Source organism: Scyliorhinus canicula, chromosome 2, assembly GCF_902713615.1.
Source record: "Scyliorhinus canicula chromosome 2, sScyCan1.1, whole genome shotgun sequence".
In the NCBI taxonomy this organism is placed as follows: Eukaryota; Metazoa; Chordata; class Chondrichthyes; order Carcharhiniformes; family Scyliorhinidae; genus Scyliorhinus; species Scyliorhinus canicula.
This window is the reverse complement of record NC_052147.1, coordinates 127,706,564-127,724,549: the sequence shown is the minus strand read 5'-3', so window position 1 is coordinate 127,724,549 and position 17,986 is coordinate 127,706,564. Positions and strand designations below refer to the sequence as shown.

General features: G+C 46.5%; 1 protein-coding gene across 3 annotated transcripts in view; it reads left to right on the top strand.

Annotated features, from left to right (window-relative positions):
• iqca1 (IQ motif containing with AAA domain 1) overlaps nucleotides 1-17,986 on the top strand; it is a 200,030-nt gene that overhangs the window by 106,579 nt on the left and 75,465 nt on the right. For all 3 annotated transcript variants that reach the window (XM_038786291.1, XM_038786292.1, XM_038786290.1), the window contains one exon: nucleotides 11,109-11,191. In XM_038786291.1, coding sequence (XP_038642219.1) covers nucleotides 11,109-11,191 — 83 coding nt within the window. The remainder of the gene's footprint in view (nucleotides 1-11,108; nucleotides 11,192-17,986) is intronic.

The window sequence follows — 17,986 nt, the reverse complement described above, 5'->3', positions numbered from 1 at the left end:
TTTCTGTAATCTCTCCATTGGTATGCCACACCCCCATTCTAGAAAATCACCCCTGCATCCTCCCCTTGCTATCCTTCCTAAAATGAGGTGTTTTTAATTGGGCTCAATACTCTTGCTGAGTCTTAATCCTTCTTTGTTCTGTGCCAGTATTTAGTTATTCTAATTAAGGGATAATTTAGCGTGGCCAATCCACCTCCTCTGCACATCTTTGGGTTGTGGGGGTGAGACCGATGCAGACACTGGGAGAATGTGCAAACTCCACACAGACAGTGAGCCTGGGCCTGGATCAAACGGGTCCTCAGCGCCGTGAGGCAACAGTGCTAACCACTGCGCTAACTTGCTGTCCCGTGCCAGTATTTATGAAGGCTGGGATACTGAATGCTTTTACAATAGCCTTATCAAATGTTCCTGCCACAGTCCGATTTCTGTGGATGTGAAACGTCAGGTCGTTTATTACTGTGCTCCCTTGAAATTGAAGTAAAACTTTTTCAATGCTAGATGTGAAAATCACAATTTAAATGTGATGCGTTATGTTATCTGAAAATGTCTTGGAAGATAAATGGCATGTCAGAAAAATGCTTTCAGGAAAATTAAAAATGCTGGAAATAAAAGTAGAAACTTCACATGCGGCTTCCTTTAGGCTCAAGGGATGCCAGGAGCCTGTGTCAGTTGTAAACAGTTGCAGAAATTTGGACAGCATCACGAGAGAGAAACATTGACTGAATACTAATGAGATGTAGATGCTGAGATGGATGTGTGTAGTAACGAGAAAGAACAAGAACAGGAATCAGTACATCGGGGGGTCAATGAAGATTATGGGTGCATCAAAGAAAGTAACTGAGAAGTGTTTATCTGTTGTGAAAGCAAAGACCAAATACCATGAAGTGATTTATGGGCATGGAAAAATAAAAGGAAGGCCAAAAACTAGATGGAGGTATGTAGTGGCAAAAGACTTAAACGCAGCAGGATTAGAAGAGGAATGTGTGACTGAGTGTGCTTAGGAACCGAAGGATTTAGAATTTAGATTTAGAATTTAGAACAGTACAGCACAGAACAGACCCTTCGGCCCTCAATGTTGCGCCGAGCAATGATCACCCTACTCAAACCCACGTATCCACCCTATACCCGTAACCCAACAACTCCCCCCAACCTTACTTTTTAGGACACTACGGGCAATTTAGCATGGCCAATCCACCTAACCCGCACATCTTTGGACTGTGGGAGGAAACCGGAGCACCCGGAGGAAACCCACGCACACACTGGGAGGACGTGCAGACTCCGCACAGACAGTGACCCAGCCGGGAATCGAACCTGGGACCCTGGAGCTGTGAAGCATTTATGCTAACCACCATGCTACCATGAATGCATGGTTGGAGAGATGGCGCAGAAGGGGGAGAGCTTTCGATTCCTGGGCCATTAGGACCGTTTCTGGGGGACATGGGACCTTTTCAAGTTGGACGAGTTACATCTGAACGGGAATGGGGCCGGCATCCATGTATGGCGATTTGGTAGTGCTGTTGGGGCAGATTTAAACCACATTGCCAGAGGATGGGATTTTGACAGTAGTTCAGAGGGGAGAGAAACGGAGATGGAATTAGAAGTTAAAACACCAACTATATTGAGATAGTTTGAGTCTGATTGGTGGTGGAAACGTAGGCTAGGTAAGAAATAATTGAGTTCGGCAAGGCTAAATGGACCATATTTTAAAGCAAGCAGCCTGAGGAATAAAAGAGGAGCTGAGGGCACAGATAGGCATGCGAGAGTATTAAATCATAGCTATGACCAAAACGTGGCTGAAAGATGGGCAGGAATGGGAGCCCAATATTCCTGGTTACAGGAAACTCAGACAAGAGAAAGAGGGGGACAGAAGAGGGGAGGGATTGCAATATTGATCAAGGATTCAATTATAGCACTTTGGAAGGAGGAATTTAGGCATGGACTATTTTCTAAATGGGGAAATGCTTAGGAACTCAGAAGCACAAAGGGACTTGAGAGTCCTTGTTCACGATTCTCTTAAGTTTAACATGCAGGATCAGTCGGCAGTTAAGGGAAATGCAATGTTAGCGTTCATGTCAAGAGGGCTAGAGTACAAAACCAGGCAGGTACTACTGAGGCTGTCTAAGGCTCTGATCAGACCCCATTTGGAGTATTATGAGCAGTTTTGGGCCCCGTATTTGAGGAAGGATGTGCTGGCCTTGGAAAGGGTCCAGAGGAGGTTCACAAGAATGATCCCTGGAATGAAGACCTTGTCGTTTGAGGAACGGTTGAGGACTCTGGGTCTGTACTCATTGGAGTTTAGAAGGATGAGGGGGGATCTTATTGAAATTTACAGGATACTGCGAGGCCTGGATAGAATGGACGTGGAGAGGATGTTTCCACTTGTAGGAGAAACTAGAACCAGAGAACACCATCTCAGACTAAAGAGACGATCCTTAAAAACAGCAATGAGGAAGAATTTCTTCAGCCAGAGGGTGGTAAATCTGTGGAACTCATTGCCACAGAAGGCTGTGGAGGCCACATCACTGTGTGTCTTGAAGACAGAGATAGATAGGTTATTGATCAATAAGGGGATCAGGGGTTATGGGGAGAAGGCAGGAGAATGGGGATGAGAAAATATCAACCATGATTGAATGGCGGAGCAGACTCGATGGGCCGAGTGGCCTAATTCTGCTTCCATGTCTTATGATCTCTTGTAGTCCAGAAGACCGTTTGTCAAAGTTGACAAAGGGTTATCTGGACTCGAAACGTTAGCTCTTTTCTCTCCCTTCAGAAGCTGCCAGATCTGCTGAGATTTTCCAGCTTTTTCTTTTTGGTTTCAAATTCCAGCATCTGCAGTCATTTGCTTTTATCCAGGGATCAGGGGTTACGGGGAGAAGGCAGGGGAATGGGGATGAGAAAAATATCAGCCATGATTGAATGGCGGAGCAGACTCGATGGGCCGAATGGCCTAATTCTGCTCCTGTGTCTTATGGTCTTATAGCAGTGAGGAGGGATGAAATCCTGGAAAGATCATTGAATTAGGCCATATACATCGAAGTAAAAAACACAAAAAGGGTAAAAACGCTGTTGGGTGTGTATTATAGGCCCCCAAACAGTCAGGGAGCGATAAAGGATCAAACATGCAATCTTATTTCAGAAATTTGTAAGAAAATAAGGCATTAATAGTCGAGGATTTTAACTTCCCAAATATTAACTGGGATAGCTTTAGTGTGCAAGGAGGGAGCAGAATTCTTTATTTGAATGGCCAGGAATTAAAGTTCTTAACTGGGAAAGGCTAATTTTACTAAGATAAGGAGCTGGATTCTCCGTTTTGGAGAGTAAGTCCCCACGCCGGCGTGAAAATGGTGGTGTTATACCAGGAAAATGGCCACCGATTCCCCGTTTTGCTGTAGGCTAGCAGGGGTACGGCCCCCACACTTCGGGTTCAGAGGCCGCACTGTGCTCCATGGCGGACTCGGCCCGCGGACCTGGACCACTAAAGTAGTGCTCCCCATAGGCCGCTCGAGCGCCCCGAACTTCCTGCCCACAGTGTCCCCAGCCCCGAATGAAGCCACCCCTGCCCGACGATCAGCCCTCCCCCGACTGTGGCGACCCCGAACTGAGACCGCAGCCGCCAAGCCTAGTTCACGAACAGTGTGAGCACACGTAACCCACGCCATCGGGAACTCGGCCGGTCGGAGACAGAGCATCATGGGGCGGGCCTCAGGCAATGTCCTGAGGCGGTGGATAATTGGCACGGCGTACTCCTAGAGTACAGTGCTTTTCAGGGGATGGAGAATTCAAAAACTAGCGCCGCTCCCGATTTTGCCGCCAAAACGGATTCTCCGCCCCATCGTCCCTAACGCGATTTCGCCGTTGGGGAGTGGAGAATCCAGCCCAAGGTATTATTTGGCCCAAGTGGACTGGGAGCAGCTACTTGCAGATATAACTGTGTCAGAGTAGTGCGAGGCCTTCAAGAAGGAGACAACGAGTGTACAGGGCAAATAAGTTCCCATCAAGACAAAGGATGGGACCAAGACCAGAGAACCCTGGTTGTCAAATGTCGCAAAGGTCAGTTTTAAGAAAAAAATTATGGTAGATACGGAGGGCTCAATATGCCAATAGTACCTGGAGGAGTGTAAAAAGTGCAAGGTGGGAACTTAAAAAAGAAATTGGAAAGCTAAGCGAGTGCATGAAAACACTTTGGTGGGTAGAATAAAGGAAAACCCAAAAACTAGGGTCTTGAATCGGAATAAAGCAAAACTACGATGATATGAGGCGCGGGTTGGCTATGAACGATTGGGAAACATTACTTAAAGAGATGACTGTGGATAGGCAATGGCAAACATTCAACGAGTGCATGGGGGAACTGCAATAATTGTTTATTCCTGTCTGGCACAAAAGTAAAATGGGAAAGGCAGCCAATCCATGGCTTATAAGCGAAATTAGAGATAGTAGTCGATCCAAGGAGGCAGCTTACAAATTGGCCAAGAGAAACAACTGAAAAACTGACTGTAAATATTTCTATAAGTACACGAAGAGAAAAAGATTTGTGAAGACAAATGTCTTACAGTCAGAAACATGGGATTTTATAATGGGGGACAAAGAAATAGCTGAGCAATAAATACATACTTTGGTTCTGCCTTCACAAATGATGACACAAATAAGATGTCAGAAATTGAGCAATGGGTGGCATGTGGTGCAGTGGTTAGCACTGGGACTACGGTGCTGAGGACCTGGGTTTGAATCCTGGCCCTGGGTCACTGTCAGTATGGAGTTTGCACATTCTCCCCATGTCTGCATGGGTTTTACCCCCACAACCCAAAGATGTGCAGGTTTGGTGGATTGGCCAGGCTAAATTGCCCCTTAAGTATGAATTAAGGGGCTCTGCATGAGGCTTTGAGGAAATGTGGGGAGGTTTGTGACCGTGTTTGAGGAGCTGTTCGTCGGGGGCGGGGGGGGGAATCTGTGCAGACTGTATTTGCTAAAACTTGTTTTGACACATGTTTGTAATAAAATATTTTTTTTAATGAATGGCGGAGCAGGCTGAAAAGAGCCGAATGGCCTCTTCCTGCTCCTATTTTCTATGTTTCTCTGTATAAAGGGGCCAATTCTACTGCAATTCTTTGAGGATCTAACTAGTATAGTTGATGAGGAGGTAACATAGAATAACAGAATTCCTACAGTGCAGAAGGAGGCTATTCGTCCCATCGAGTCTGCCATGACCCTGAAAGAGCACCCGACCACGGCCCACCCCTGCCCTAGCCCCGTAACCTTATAAACCCACATAACCTGTACATCTTTAGACACGATGGGGCAATTTAGCATGACCAATCCACATCACCTGCACATCTTTCGACTGTGGGAGGAAATAGGAGTACCCGGAGGAAACCCATGCAGTCACAGGGGACTCCACACAGTCACCCAAGACCAGAATTGAACCTGGGTCCCTGGCATGTGAGGCAGCTGTGCTAATTACTGTGCCACCGTGTTGCCCAGTGGATGTGGTTTATTTGGACTTTCGGAAGGCTTTCAATAAGGTCCCACATAAGATATTAGTGTGTAAAATTAAAGTGCATGGGATTTGGAGTAGTGCATTGAGATAGATGGAAAACTGGTTGCCAGAAAGAAAACAAAGAGTAGGAATAAATGGTTCCTTTTCTAAGTGTCAGGCAGTGACAAGTGGGGTACCGGAGAGATAGGTGCTGGAATCCCAGCCATTCACAATATATATTAATGATTTAGACGAGGGAACTAAATATAATATCTCCAAATTTGCAGATGACATAAAGCTGTGTGGGAGGGTGAGCTGTGAGGTGGATGCTGAGATGACTGAGTGGGGAAACTGCCTGGCAGATGCAGTATAACGTGGATATATGTGAGGTTATCCACTTTGGTAGCAAAAAATAAAAACAGATTATTATCAGAACACATATTGGTTGAGAGAGGGGAATGTGCAACAAGACCCGGATGTCCTTGTAAACCGGTCACTGAAAGTACGTATGCAGATGCTATGTTGGTCTTCCCAGAGAGAGGATCGGAGTACGGAGCAGGGATGTGTTGCAATAATGCAGGGCCTTGGTGAGACCCCAGCAGGAATATTATATGCAGTTTTGGTCTCCTTTTCTGAGGAAGGATGTTCTTCCTGTGGAGGGAGTGCAGCAAAGGTTTACCAGGCTGATTCCTGGGGTGGCGGGACTGATGTATAAGGAGAGATTGAGTCGGTTAGGATTATTCGCTGGCGTTCAGAAGAATGAGTGGGGTTCCTATAGAAACCTGGAAAACTCTAACAGGACAAGACAGGGTGGATGCAGGAAGGATGTTCCCAATTGCAGGGCTGTTTTACTTGAAGCAGCAAAGGTTGAGATGGGACCTATTCGGAACATAGATAGGGTGGATATAAACGCACTTTCTCCATTAGTAGAGGGGTGAATAACCAGGAGTCATTGATTCAAAGTATGAGGTCAAAGGCTAAGAGGGAAGTTGAGGAGAAACGTTTTCACCCAGAGGGTGGAGGGAGTTTGGAACTCACTGGCACATCAAATGCCTCATCAAATGCCTCATTGAAATTGTGATTCAGAAACCCTTGTAACATTTAAGAAGTATTTGGATATTCACTTGCGCTGCCATAACCTCCAGGGCCATGGGCCAAATGCTGGAAAATGTGATTACTGTAGTCAGATCTTTGTTGACTGGTGTGGACGTGATGGGTCAAATGGCCTCCTTCAGTGCTGTAAATTTCTATGACTCTTACTATGAATCTGGACCTTCTCATGGGCTTGAATGTCTGTTCCTCATGCAGGGCCCAAAAAGAGAGAGAAGGAGGTCAGCACGGTGGCACAGTGGGTTAGCCCTGCTGCTTCAGGGCGCCAAGGTCCCAGGTTCGATCCTGGCTCTGGGTCACTGTCAGTGGAGTTTGCACATTCTCCCCGTGCTTGCATGGGTTTCAGCCCCACAACCCAAAGATGTGCAGGGTAGGTGGAGTGGCCACGCTAAATTGCCCCTTAATTGGAAAAAATGAATTGGGTACTCTAAAAAGAGAGAGAAGGGGCCAGATTCTCCATTGCCTAATGCCGAAATCGGGCAACTCGATTGGGCGGAAAATTGGATCCGACGCCAAAATCGTGGCGGGCGCCGATTTGACGCCAAATCACAACTTTCCATCACCTTGACAGTGGTGTCAATGCATCCCGGAACACATGTACAGTGAACACCATTTGCATATAATTAGCGGGCCTGATCCGGTATTTTCCGGGGCCTCTGTGATTCTTCACCTCCGAGGGGCGGAGTTCACGACGGCGCGGTTCACTTGTTCCTTTTAAAAATCGTGAAACCGGCATCATGGCTGCTGAGGGAGAGAGAGGGGGTACAGAAAGTGTCCAACATCTCCACAGTTTGTAGATTGTTGTGCTGCTGGCCGAGGGGAGTAGCGGGGGCTGGCCAGGAGGTGGGCTGTGGGGTCGTGGTGGACAGGTGCGAAACACCATTGCTGAAGCCGGCAAGGCAGCCATGCAGCTGCACACGCCGCTGACTGCCCACTGTGAACTTAGGGCCACGCCTTGTATGGGTGTCCCCCCAGGCCTCTCCCCTATTTGCCCTCTGGTCACAGCCATCAGCTATATGGGTGTGCTCCAGCACAACCAGTGCAATCTTGTTGGCTGGTGTAAGTGTGTGTGATTGTAATGTGTATATGCGGCTGCATCTTGTCAGCCTCCCAAGTGTCAATCACGGACCTGGCAAATCCCTCACCGTTTTTCATTGGAATCGATTGTGTTCCACGTGGCGCCAGTGCTAGCCCCTCCATATTCGCTGAATCGGTCCAGGTTCGGCGTCAGTTTTGCTGTCGTGAAAGTCCACGAATGCTGCCCTCGTGTCAACATTTTCTGTCAAAAAAGAATCCAGCCCAAGGCATATCTGGCTTCAGTGGCCAATGCTGATGTTCACATAGCTAAGGAGCTGCATCGATCAGTGATGGCACAGCCTCAACAGAACTATGGCTCTAAGCCTTGCTCAGGGATCATTAAGTACCCTGAGTATGCACCCCTTCCATGTTGAGGAGCAAGGTATACCCTCAGTTGATGTGTCTGCTCGAGGGTTAGAATAATAGAATCCTTACAATGCAGAAAGGGCATCCGGCCCATCGAGTCTGCACCGACTCTCCAAAAGAGCACTCTACCTAGGTTCACTCCTCACCCACCCCGCCCTACCTCCGTAGCCTAACCCGCACGTCCCTGGACATTAAGAGGCAATTTAGCTAACCTGTACCTCTTTGGACATGTGGGAGGAAACTGGAGCATCCGAATGGTTCAATGTTGAACAGCTTGCTAGAGTGAATAAGATTGTTGAACGTCTTTCTGCATTGGATCCAGTTTCTCTGGACTACACTCTTAACTGTGGCTGTGACTGATTCCCTCTGCAGATTGAAGTGGGACTCAGACACAATCCCACTGTTCGTTTGAAGCCAATGGGAATCCTGCCCTATGATTCAAGTGTTAGTTACCACTGAGTGAAGTCTGTCATTGTATTGCTAAAACACGTATGTTGATATGGTGCAAATGCTTTATTTACATAGAATTTACAGTGCAGAAGGAGGCCATTCAGCCCATCGAGTCTGCACCGGCTCTTGGAAAGAGCACACTACCCAAGGTCAACACCTCCACCCTATCCCCATAACCCAGTAACCCCACCCAACACTAAGGGCAATTTTGTACACTAAGGGCAATTTAGCATGGCCAATCCACCTAACCTGTACATCTTTGGACTGTGGGAGGAAACCGGAGCACCCGGAGGAAACCCACGCACACACGGGGAGGCTCATGGGCTCATCTTTTGCCCCTTTAACGTTCAAAGTTCATTTTTAACCAAGCCAGCCATGTAACTGTAAGGACTGTTAAACAGAGCCAATAATGCATTTTATTAATAAATATTTTTATTCTCCATTTTCACATTTTCTTCAGAATTTACACCCCACCAACAAACAGTAAACGGTAACGAATACAAAGTCCATCCCCTTATCAACAACAACGATCCCATCCTCCCACCAACAGCCAAACAAAGGCCCACCTGACAATATAAGCATCAAATAAAACAAAACCTCCCAAGGTGGAAAAAAAAGGAATCAGGAATCGCCTAAGGTCACCATCGACATATACAGTCCACCCCCCAACCCCCCCCCCTCACAATATTTAATGCCATCCAATTCCCGAAAGAGTACCGTGAATGACACCCATGAATTGTAGACAACCCCACCACCCTCCCAGACTCCTCCCCTCCACTTCCTCTTGTAAACACCTCCCCCCAACTTCGGTTCCTTCCCCCAACCTTTCACCCCAGCTAGACTCACCAAAACCTGTTCTGTCAGGCTTCGATGGCCGCGGCCCCTCCCCCCACCTCACTCCCGTTCACTGGGCGGCTTAAACCAGCCAGCGTGGAGGCCCCCGCCTGGGTCTCCTTCCCCCTTGTCCGGTCCCAGGAAAACCAAGAAATCCCTTTTAGCACACAACCCCCGCATACACACCCAAGCCCCAAAGAACCATCATTGCAAATGAAAGTCCCAACTCTTCCCTTTTCCAAATATACAGCGCGACTCATTTAGTACGTACACCAACACACAATGAAAAAGTAAAGTTACATGAGGCTACATCGGTACATGACTATTTGTCAATTCTGCCTTCGCAAACTCCTGCCATCCCAAAATAAAAGTCCTTGGATTTGTAGGTCATCCTCAACTTAGCTGGATATACTATGCCACACTACACCTTGCTGATTTACAGCGCCTTCTTCTCCCGGCTGAAGGCAGCCTGCCTCCTCGCCAGCTCCACCGTAAAGTCCTGGTATATGCGTATACCAGCTCCAGCCCACTGCACCACCCGCTTCTGCTTTGCCTAGAACAGGACTTTCTCCTTCGCACTCTACCTATGGAAACACAGAGTTATTACTCTTGGCGGCTCATTTGCCTTTGGTATAGGCCTCCACGACTGACGAGCCCGATCCAGTTCGTATCGGGATGGATCGTCCCCCTCCCCCAATAGCTCCGCCAACATCGTGGCAAAATACTCCGTCAGCCTCGGGCCTTCCACCCCTTTGGGCAGACACAGAATCCTCAGATTCTAGCCAATAATACATTTAATGTAATTTCTCACTTCAGTTTGAACAAACAAAATCTGCAAAGAACATTGCCCCAGAATTACTATACAGCATATCAGCAAAGGTTTTTAACATCAAGCTCAATCAAAACAACAGCACTAAATATTAAACAGCTTATCACGCTAACATAAATGGACATTTACAAAATGCTGCTCTCTCAGAACGAAACCTGGCTGCTTTCTGTAATACTAAACAATATTCAATCTGATGTGAATTGAATAAACAGAGAATGTTTGAAGCTGAAATCAAGGCTTTGTATTTAAAGACCATTCGGGATGCCAGACAAATGAAAGATTCCTAATCCTTCTGCCAATGTTCAACCCAAGACACAATACAATGGTTTGAAATACTAACAGGATGAGTTTGTTTCATCTGGAGCTCTGTGTAATTGTGTTCACACCAAATTATTTAACAGTACCAATTACCGCAGAAGTAAAATATCATGAAATTAAGCATCCGACAAGTATTCTTAAATAATTGCCCGGAGCTGAAAAGAGATAAAGAAGAAACATATAAATCATGTACACACTTTAAAATTGTATTAGAGCTTCTGTGGAATCTGCACTGGCTGGTAGACTTGCATATTTAACATTTTAGTTGATACTTATCCCAGCTGACTTGCCCAAGGTTTTTTCTGACATCCTTGCATTCTTATCCAGGAAATAAGCATTACTAATACATAACGAAAAGGTGAAACATAACTAAAATGTGAAATAACACCAGGAATGCCAAATGGCCATTTCAGCCAAACTTTTCAACGAGTTAGATCTTAAGGAGTGAAGTGCATGGTTCATAGAATGACACTGCAGAAGGAAGCCCATTGTACCAACAGTCAGAGGTAAACCCTCCACCATTTAAATTAGCCATTGTGCAGTTCGGATACATAAAATAGTTATTATAGAAATGTGCTCATCAATGGATACACATATTTGAACCATGGTATAAATAGATATGCACTAAAAGTTCATCTTGATTTTATATAGGACAATTGATTCCCTCTATGAAGAATTAATTCGTGAAGGTATACTCATACGACCAAGAAACGTACGACTCTCTGATTTTATAGGTATGGAGAAAAACTTTCCACTTTTGTAAATTATACTTGTGAGTTGAACAGGGTGATCTGACATATTAGGTTCTGGACAGCCTCTGAGAAAATTAAACAATTTTTAAGGAAAAGTTTTTTATTCATTCACTGTATCATTCATAAGTTTACATAGCGGCCTACAAATACAGCCTACTTTAATATAGCATTGAATATCTTGGGGGGGGTAGGGGGGGAGAAGAAAGCACAACAGTGTCTATACTGCCTCAGGAAACTAAGGAAATTTGACATGTCCACATTGACTTATAGCAACTTTTACAGATGCAGCCTAGAAAGCATCCTATCTGGCTGCATCACAGCCTGGTATGGGAACTGCGCGGCCCAAGACCGTAAAAAACTACAGCGGGTCTTAAACACCACCCAGTCCACCACACGAATCCGCCTCCCATCCGTTGACTCTGTCTGCACCTCCCACTGCCTTGGGTAGCGTGCAGCATAATCAAAGACCCCTCCCACTCGGCTTACTCAATCTTCCAACTTCTTCATCGGGCAGGAGATACGAAAGTCTGAGAACGTGTGCTAACCGATTCTAAAACAACTCCTTCCCACTTTTGCCAGACTCCTAAATGACCCTCGCATGGACTGATCTGATCTCTTCACACATCTTCTCTACCAAGTAGCTCTTCTCCACTGCCTGTGTCTGTGTACATCATGTATTTTATGTTTGCCCGATTATGTATTTTTTTTTCATGTGCGGAATGATCTGACTGAGCTGTACGCACAACAATACTTTTCACTGTATCTTGGCACACATGACTATAAGCAAATCCATCCAATCCAATCCAAGCCTTATAACAGGAACATTCCAAATTCTCTCACGTAAGGGGCGGAATCTGGTGAATCTCATGAGAGTGGGAAATTAGACGGCATGGCTGTCAAAGGAGGTTGGAGTAAACGAGAGAGGGAGTTTGGGGTATGTCTGTACAAGGAAGGGAGGTTAGGTTATGTCTATACGAGGGAGGATGGGTATATACGAGGGAAGGAGGTTGGAGTATGTCTGTACGAGGGTGGGAGGTTGTTGTATGTCTGTACGAGGGAGGTGAGGAAGTGAGCAAACGAATATGATGGACAGTAGGACCCTGAGGGTAATGAGTTCACAGACAGAGAACAAAGGGATGAGCACAGCATGGCTAGGAAGGGGGAGGGGAGCTTTGCCTCGTGGAGAGAATAGTGAAAAGAATGCTGGGTAACAAGAGGCCAGGATTGGGAAAATGCGAAGTGAGCCAATTAGGATATATGGCCAGGTCAGGAGGTGTGTAAAATGACCAATGGGAAGTTTGTATGCAAATCTTTTTTTTTTTTTAATAAATTTAGATTAGCCAATTATTTTTTCCAATTAAGGGGCAATTTAGCATGGCCAATCCACCTACTCTGCACATTTTTGGGTTGTGGGGGCGAAACCCACGCAGACACGGGGAGAACGTGCAAACTCCACACGGACAGTGACCCAAAGCCGGGATCGAACCTGGGACCTCAGCGCCGTGAGGCGGTTGTGCTAACCACTAGGCCACCGTGCTGCCCGCGTATGCGAATCTTGATGTAATTTGAAGTATATCTCCAGTGTTCCTTTGTCCTGAGGTTCTCTTTATCCTGGGCTCTCAGAAGACAGTGTGTGTGTCCTGAGGTCCTATGGATTGAGTCAGCCTTGCAAATTAGTTATTATTAAATGATATGATACCTGCAAATCCATCTCAGATTTTATTGAGTCCAGACCGGCCACAAAGAATCAGAAATTAACAGAGGGAGGTTGGGGTATGTCTTTTTTTTTACTAAAACATTTTATTGAGGCATTTATAATTTTAACATTTTAACAGATCAACATTCTAAATAGCAGAGCGGCCCGACACATGCAAAAAAACTCCATAGTAACATACCCAGCACCCCCCCGCCCTAACTCCTAGCTACCCATATATTAGACTCCCTGCCCTTATTCTCCACTTCCCTGCCTCCCCCTTCCCCCCTTTCTGCTGAAAGTTGGGGTATGTCAATACGAGAGAAGAAGGTTGGGGTATGTCTATATGGGGAGGGAGGGTGGGATATATGGGAGGAAGGTTGGGGTATATGTGTATATATGTGAGGGAGGGAGGCTGGTGTATGTATATACAAGGTACAGAGGTTGGGGTACGTCTATACGAGGGAGGGGGGGTTAGAGTATTTCTGTACGAGAGAGGGAGGTTGGAGTATGTCTATAAGAGGGACCGAGATTAGGGTATGTCTGTACGAGAGAGGGAGGTTGGGGTATGTTTATACGAGGGAGGGAGTTTGGAGTATGTATATACAAGGGAGGGAGGTTGAACATAGAACATAGAACAGTACAGCACAGAACAGGCCATTCGGCCCTCAATGTTGTGCCGAGCAATGATCACCCTACTCAAACCCACGTATCCACCCTATACCCGTAACCCAACAACCCCCCACCCCTTAACCTTACTTTTTAGGACACTACGGGCAATTTAGTATGGCCAATCCACCTAACCCACACATCTTTGGACTGTGGGAGGAAACCGGAGCACCTGGAGGAAACCCACGCACACACGGGGAGGACGTGCAGACTCCGCACAGACAGTGACCCAGCCGGGAATCGAACCTGGGACCCTGGAGCTGTGAAGCATTTATGCTAACCACCATGCTACCGTGGGGTATGACAATATGAGAGAGAGAGGTTGGGGTATGTTTATACGAGGGAAGGAGTTTGGAATATGTACATACAAGGGAGGGAGGTTGGAGTATGTCTATACGAGAGAGGGAGGTTGGGATATGTATATACAAGGGAGGGAGTTTGGAGTATGTATATACAAGGGGGGGAGGTTGGGGTATGTTTATATGAGGGAGCGAGGTTGGGGTATGTTTATACGAGGGAGGGAGTTTTGGAGTCTGTATATACAAGGGAGGGAGGTTGGGGTATGTCTGTACGAGGGAGGGAGGTTGGGGTATGTCTGTACGAGGGAGGGACGTTGGAGTATGTCTATACGAGGGAGGGAGTTTGGAGTATGTATATACAGGGGGTGGAGTTTGGGGTATGTTTATATGAGGGAGCGAGGTTGGGGTATGTTTATACGAGGGAGGGAGTTTTGGAGTCTGTATATACAAGGGAGGGAGGTTGGGGTATGTCTGTACGAGGGAGGGAGGTTGGGGTATGTCTGTACGAGGGAGGGAGGTTGGGGTATGTCTATACGAGGGAGGGAGTTTGGAGTATGTATATACAAGGGAGGGAGGTTGGGGTATGACAATATGAGAGAGAGAGGTTGGGGTATGTCTGTACAAGAGAGGGAGGTTGGGTTATGTCTGTACAAGAGAGGGAGGTTGGGGTATGTCTGTACGAGAGAGGGAGGTTGGGGTATGTCTGTACGAGAGAGGGAGGTTGGGATATGTATATACAAGGGAGGGAGTTTGGAGTATGTATATACAAGGGGGGGAGGTTGGGGTATGTTTATATGAGGGAGCGAGGTTGGGGTATGTTTATACGAGGGAGGGAGTTTTGGAGTCTGTATATACAAGGGAGGGAGGTTGGGGTATGTCTGTACGAGGGAGGGAGGTTGGGGTATGTCTGTACGAGGGAGGGAGTTTGGAGTATGTATATACAAGGGAGGGAGGTTGGGGTATGACAATATGAGAGAGAGAGGTTGGGGTATGTTTATACGAGGGAAGGAGTTTGGAATATGTACATACAAGGGAGGGAGGTTGGGGTATGTCTATACGAGAGAGGGAGGTTGGGGTATGTCTGTACGAGAGAGGGAGGTTGGGGTATGTCTGTACGAGAGAGGGAGGTTGGGGTATGTCTGTACGAGAGAGGGAGGTTGGGGTATGTCTACGAGAGAGGGAAGTTGGGATATGTATATATAAGGGAGGGAGTTTGGAGTATGTATATACAGGGGGGGGAGTTTGGGGTATGTTTATATGAGGGAGCGAGGTTGGGGTATGTTTATACGAGGGAGGGAGTTTTGGAGTCTGTATATACAAGGGAGGGAGGTTGGGGTATGTCTGTACGAGGGAGGGAGGTTGGGGTATGTCTGTACGAGGGAGGGAGGTTGGGGTATGTCTATACGAGGGAGGGAGTTTGGAGTATGTATATACAGGGGGGGGAGGTTGGGGTATGTTTATATGAGGGAGCGAGGTTGGGGTATGTTTATACGAGGGAGGGAGTTTTGGAGTCTGTATATACGAGGGAGGGAGTTTGGAGTATGTATATACAAGGGAGGGAGGTTGGGGTATGACAATATGAGAGAGAGAGGTTGGGGTATGTTTATACGAGGGAGGGAGTTTTGGAGTCTGTATATACGAGGGAGGGAGTTTGGAGTATGTATATACAAGGGAGGGAGGTTGGGGTATGACAATATGAGAGAGAGAGGTTGGGGTATGTTTATACGAGGGAAGGAGTTTGGAATATGTACATACAAGGGAGGGAGGTTGGGGTATGTCTATACGAGAGAGGGAGGTTGGGGTATGTCTGTACGAGAGAGGGAGGTTGGGGTATGTCTGTACGAGAGAGGGAGGTTGGGGTATGTCTGTACGAGAGAGGGAGGTTGGGGTATGTCTACGAGAGAGGGAGGTTGGGATATGTATATACAAGGGAGGGAGTTTGGAGTATGTATATACAAGGGGGGGAGGTTGGGGTATGTTTATATGAGGGAGCGAGGTTGGGGTATGTTTATACGAGGGAGGGAGTTTTGGAGTCTGTATATACAAGGGAGGGAGGTTGGGGTATGTCTATACGAGAGAGGGAGGTTGGGGTATGTCTGTACGAGAGAGGGAGGTTGGGGTATGTCTGTACGAGAGAGGGAGGTTGGGGTATGTCTGTACGAGAGAGGGAGGTTGGGGTATGTCTACGAGAGAGGGAGGTTGGGATATGTATATACAAGGGAGGTAGTTTGGAGTATGTATATACAAGGGGGGGAGGTTGGGGTATGTTTATATGAGGGAGCGAGGTTGGGGTATGTTTATACGAGGGAGGGAGTTTTGGAGTCTGTATATACAAGGGAGGGAGGTTGGGGTATATCTGTACGAGGGAGGGAGGTTGGGGTATGTCTGTACGAGGGAGGGAGGTTGGGGTATGTCTGTACGAGGGAGGGGGTTTTGGAGCCTGTATATACAAGGGAGGGAGATTGGGGTATGTCTGTACGAGGGAGGGAGGTTGGGGTATGTCTGTACGAGGGAGGGGGTTTTGGAGCCTGTATATACAAGGGAGGGAGGTTGGGGTATGTCTGTACGAGGGAGGGAGGTTGGGGTATGTCTGTACGAGGGAGGGAGGTTGGGGTATGTCTGTACGAGGGAGGGAGGTTGGGGTATGTCTATACGAGGGTTGGAAGTTGGGTTGTTGCAGCCCAAAGGCTAAATTGCCCTTTAATTGGAAAAAAAGAATTGGGTACTCTGAACTTATTTTTAAAAAATTACTTACAGGCACTGTTTGCAAGCAAAACACAAAAAAACCTGATTTCTAACAAGAGGGATAAGACATGCAATGATTATCAATAAATATCGGCCAGTTAATGTTTTACTTCCCCCCTCCCTCTTTATCATCCCACCCTCTACCCAAACGCACCTAAGACAGACAGACACACAGGGGAAACGGAAAGGGGTAAAATAAAATAAATTTAAATGGAAGAAAGAGATACAAGTGTCCATGTTGCTGATATTTTTGTAGTCGGCTATCTTCTCGGATGCGGAAAACTAAAACCACCAGTTGGTTTGGAACCATGGCTGTAACATTCAGGCCAAACTCCCTGGCTATGGGTTCCCCCCCTGCGGAGTCACTTTAACTTGTATTAACTTGGGCCTTCACACAGAATATCCCTCCCAGGTCTGTTTAACTTGCTCCCACCTGATTAACTATCAGTCTCACTGAGATATGACTGGAGTTCTCCACATGAGAATTTTGAAAGGATTTTCAAATAACCCCCTCTGTCTGTAGCTGGTGTTGGACGGGAACCTCCTGCTGGTTAATCTGACTGTGGAGAGAAATTCTTTACCTTCAGAAATAATCCATCAGTGAGAGACAAATCAGGGCTCTGGCCTTCTAGCTGCATGATCAAAAACAAAACAGAAATTCAGCATATAGTCTTACAAAGTGAGCTTTGAGGATCTGTTAAGGTCCGGGAATTTAAAGTAACTGGTTGACTACCAGCCAAGTTCATCAAGCCCCCTCGTGCTTCCCTACAACCCCATCCATGTTCCTTCAGTACATGGACTCTATTTGTCTCTTTCTGTCCTTCATGCATTGTCTTTCCTGACTATCCAATAAGTGTTTAACTAAATTCTGAAGATCTCCTGCACCAAAACTGCAAGTAGGTTTGTCTACACTGAGAAAGGTATTGTGTTCACTTCTCCCATGGTCTTCACATGGTTGCCTTCAGCCACAAGGGCAGCTGAGGGGTCAATCCTCTCAGGGTTGGTTGACTTGAAATGCATTATTTCTTGCGTGACAACTCTCACCTCCTCATTGTAGATTTTGTAATCACTACCTTTATCTCCAATTATTAATATGGAAGGACATGATTTGTACCTTCCAGACTTCAATTTTACTTCTCTACTTTTTGAATCAAAGTATGGTGCATTATTGGTTGTATGAATGTTTTGATTTTGACTAATATCTGGTTGCAGAACCACTACAGGGTGCTCCATCCACTGTACCCATAACTATCAAAAGCGACTGAGTGCCTATTACTTTATCTCCCTTGCTGTCTATATCTGTTACATCAAAGAGACGTTGTAGATCTTCAAAAGGATGTGGGCCAACCAGCTTCTCATTTGGTATCACTT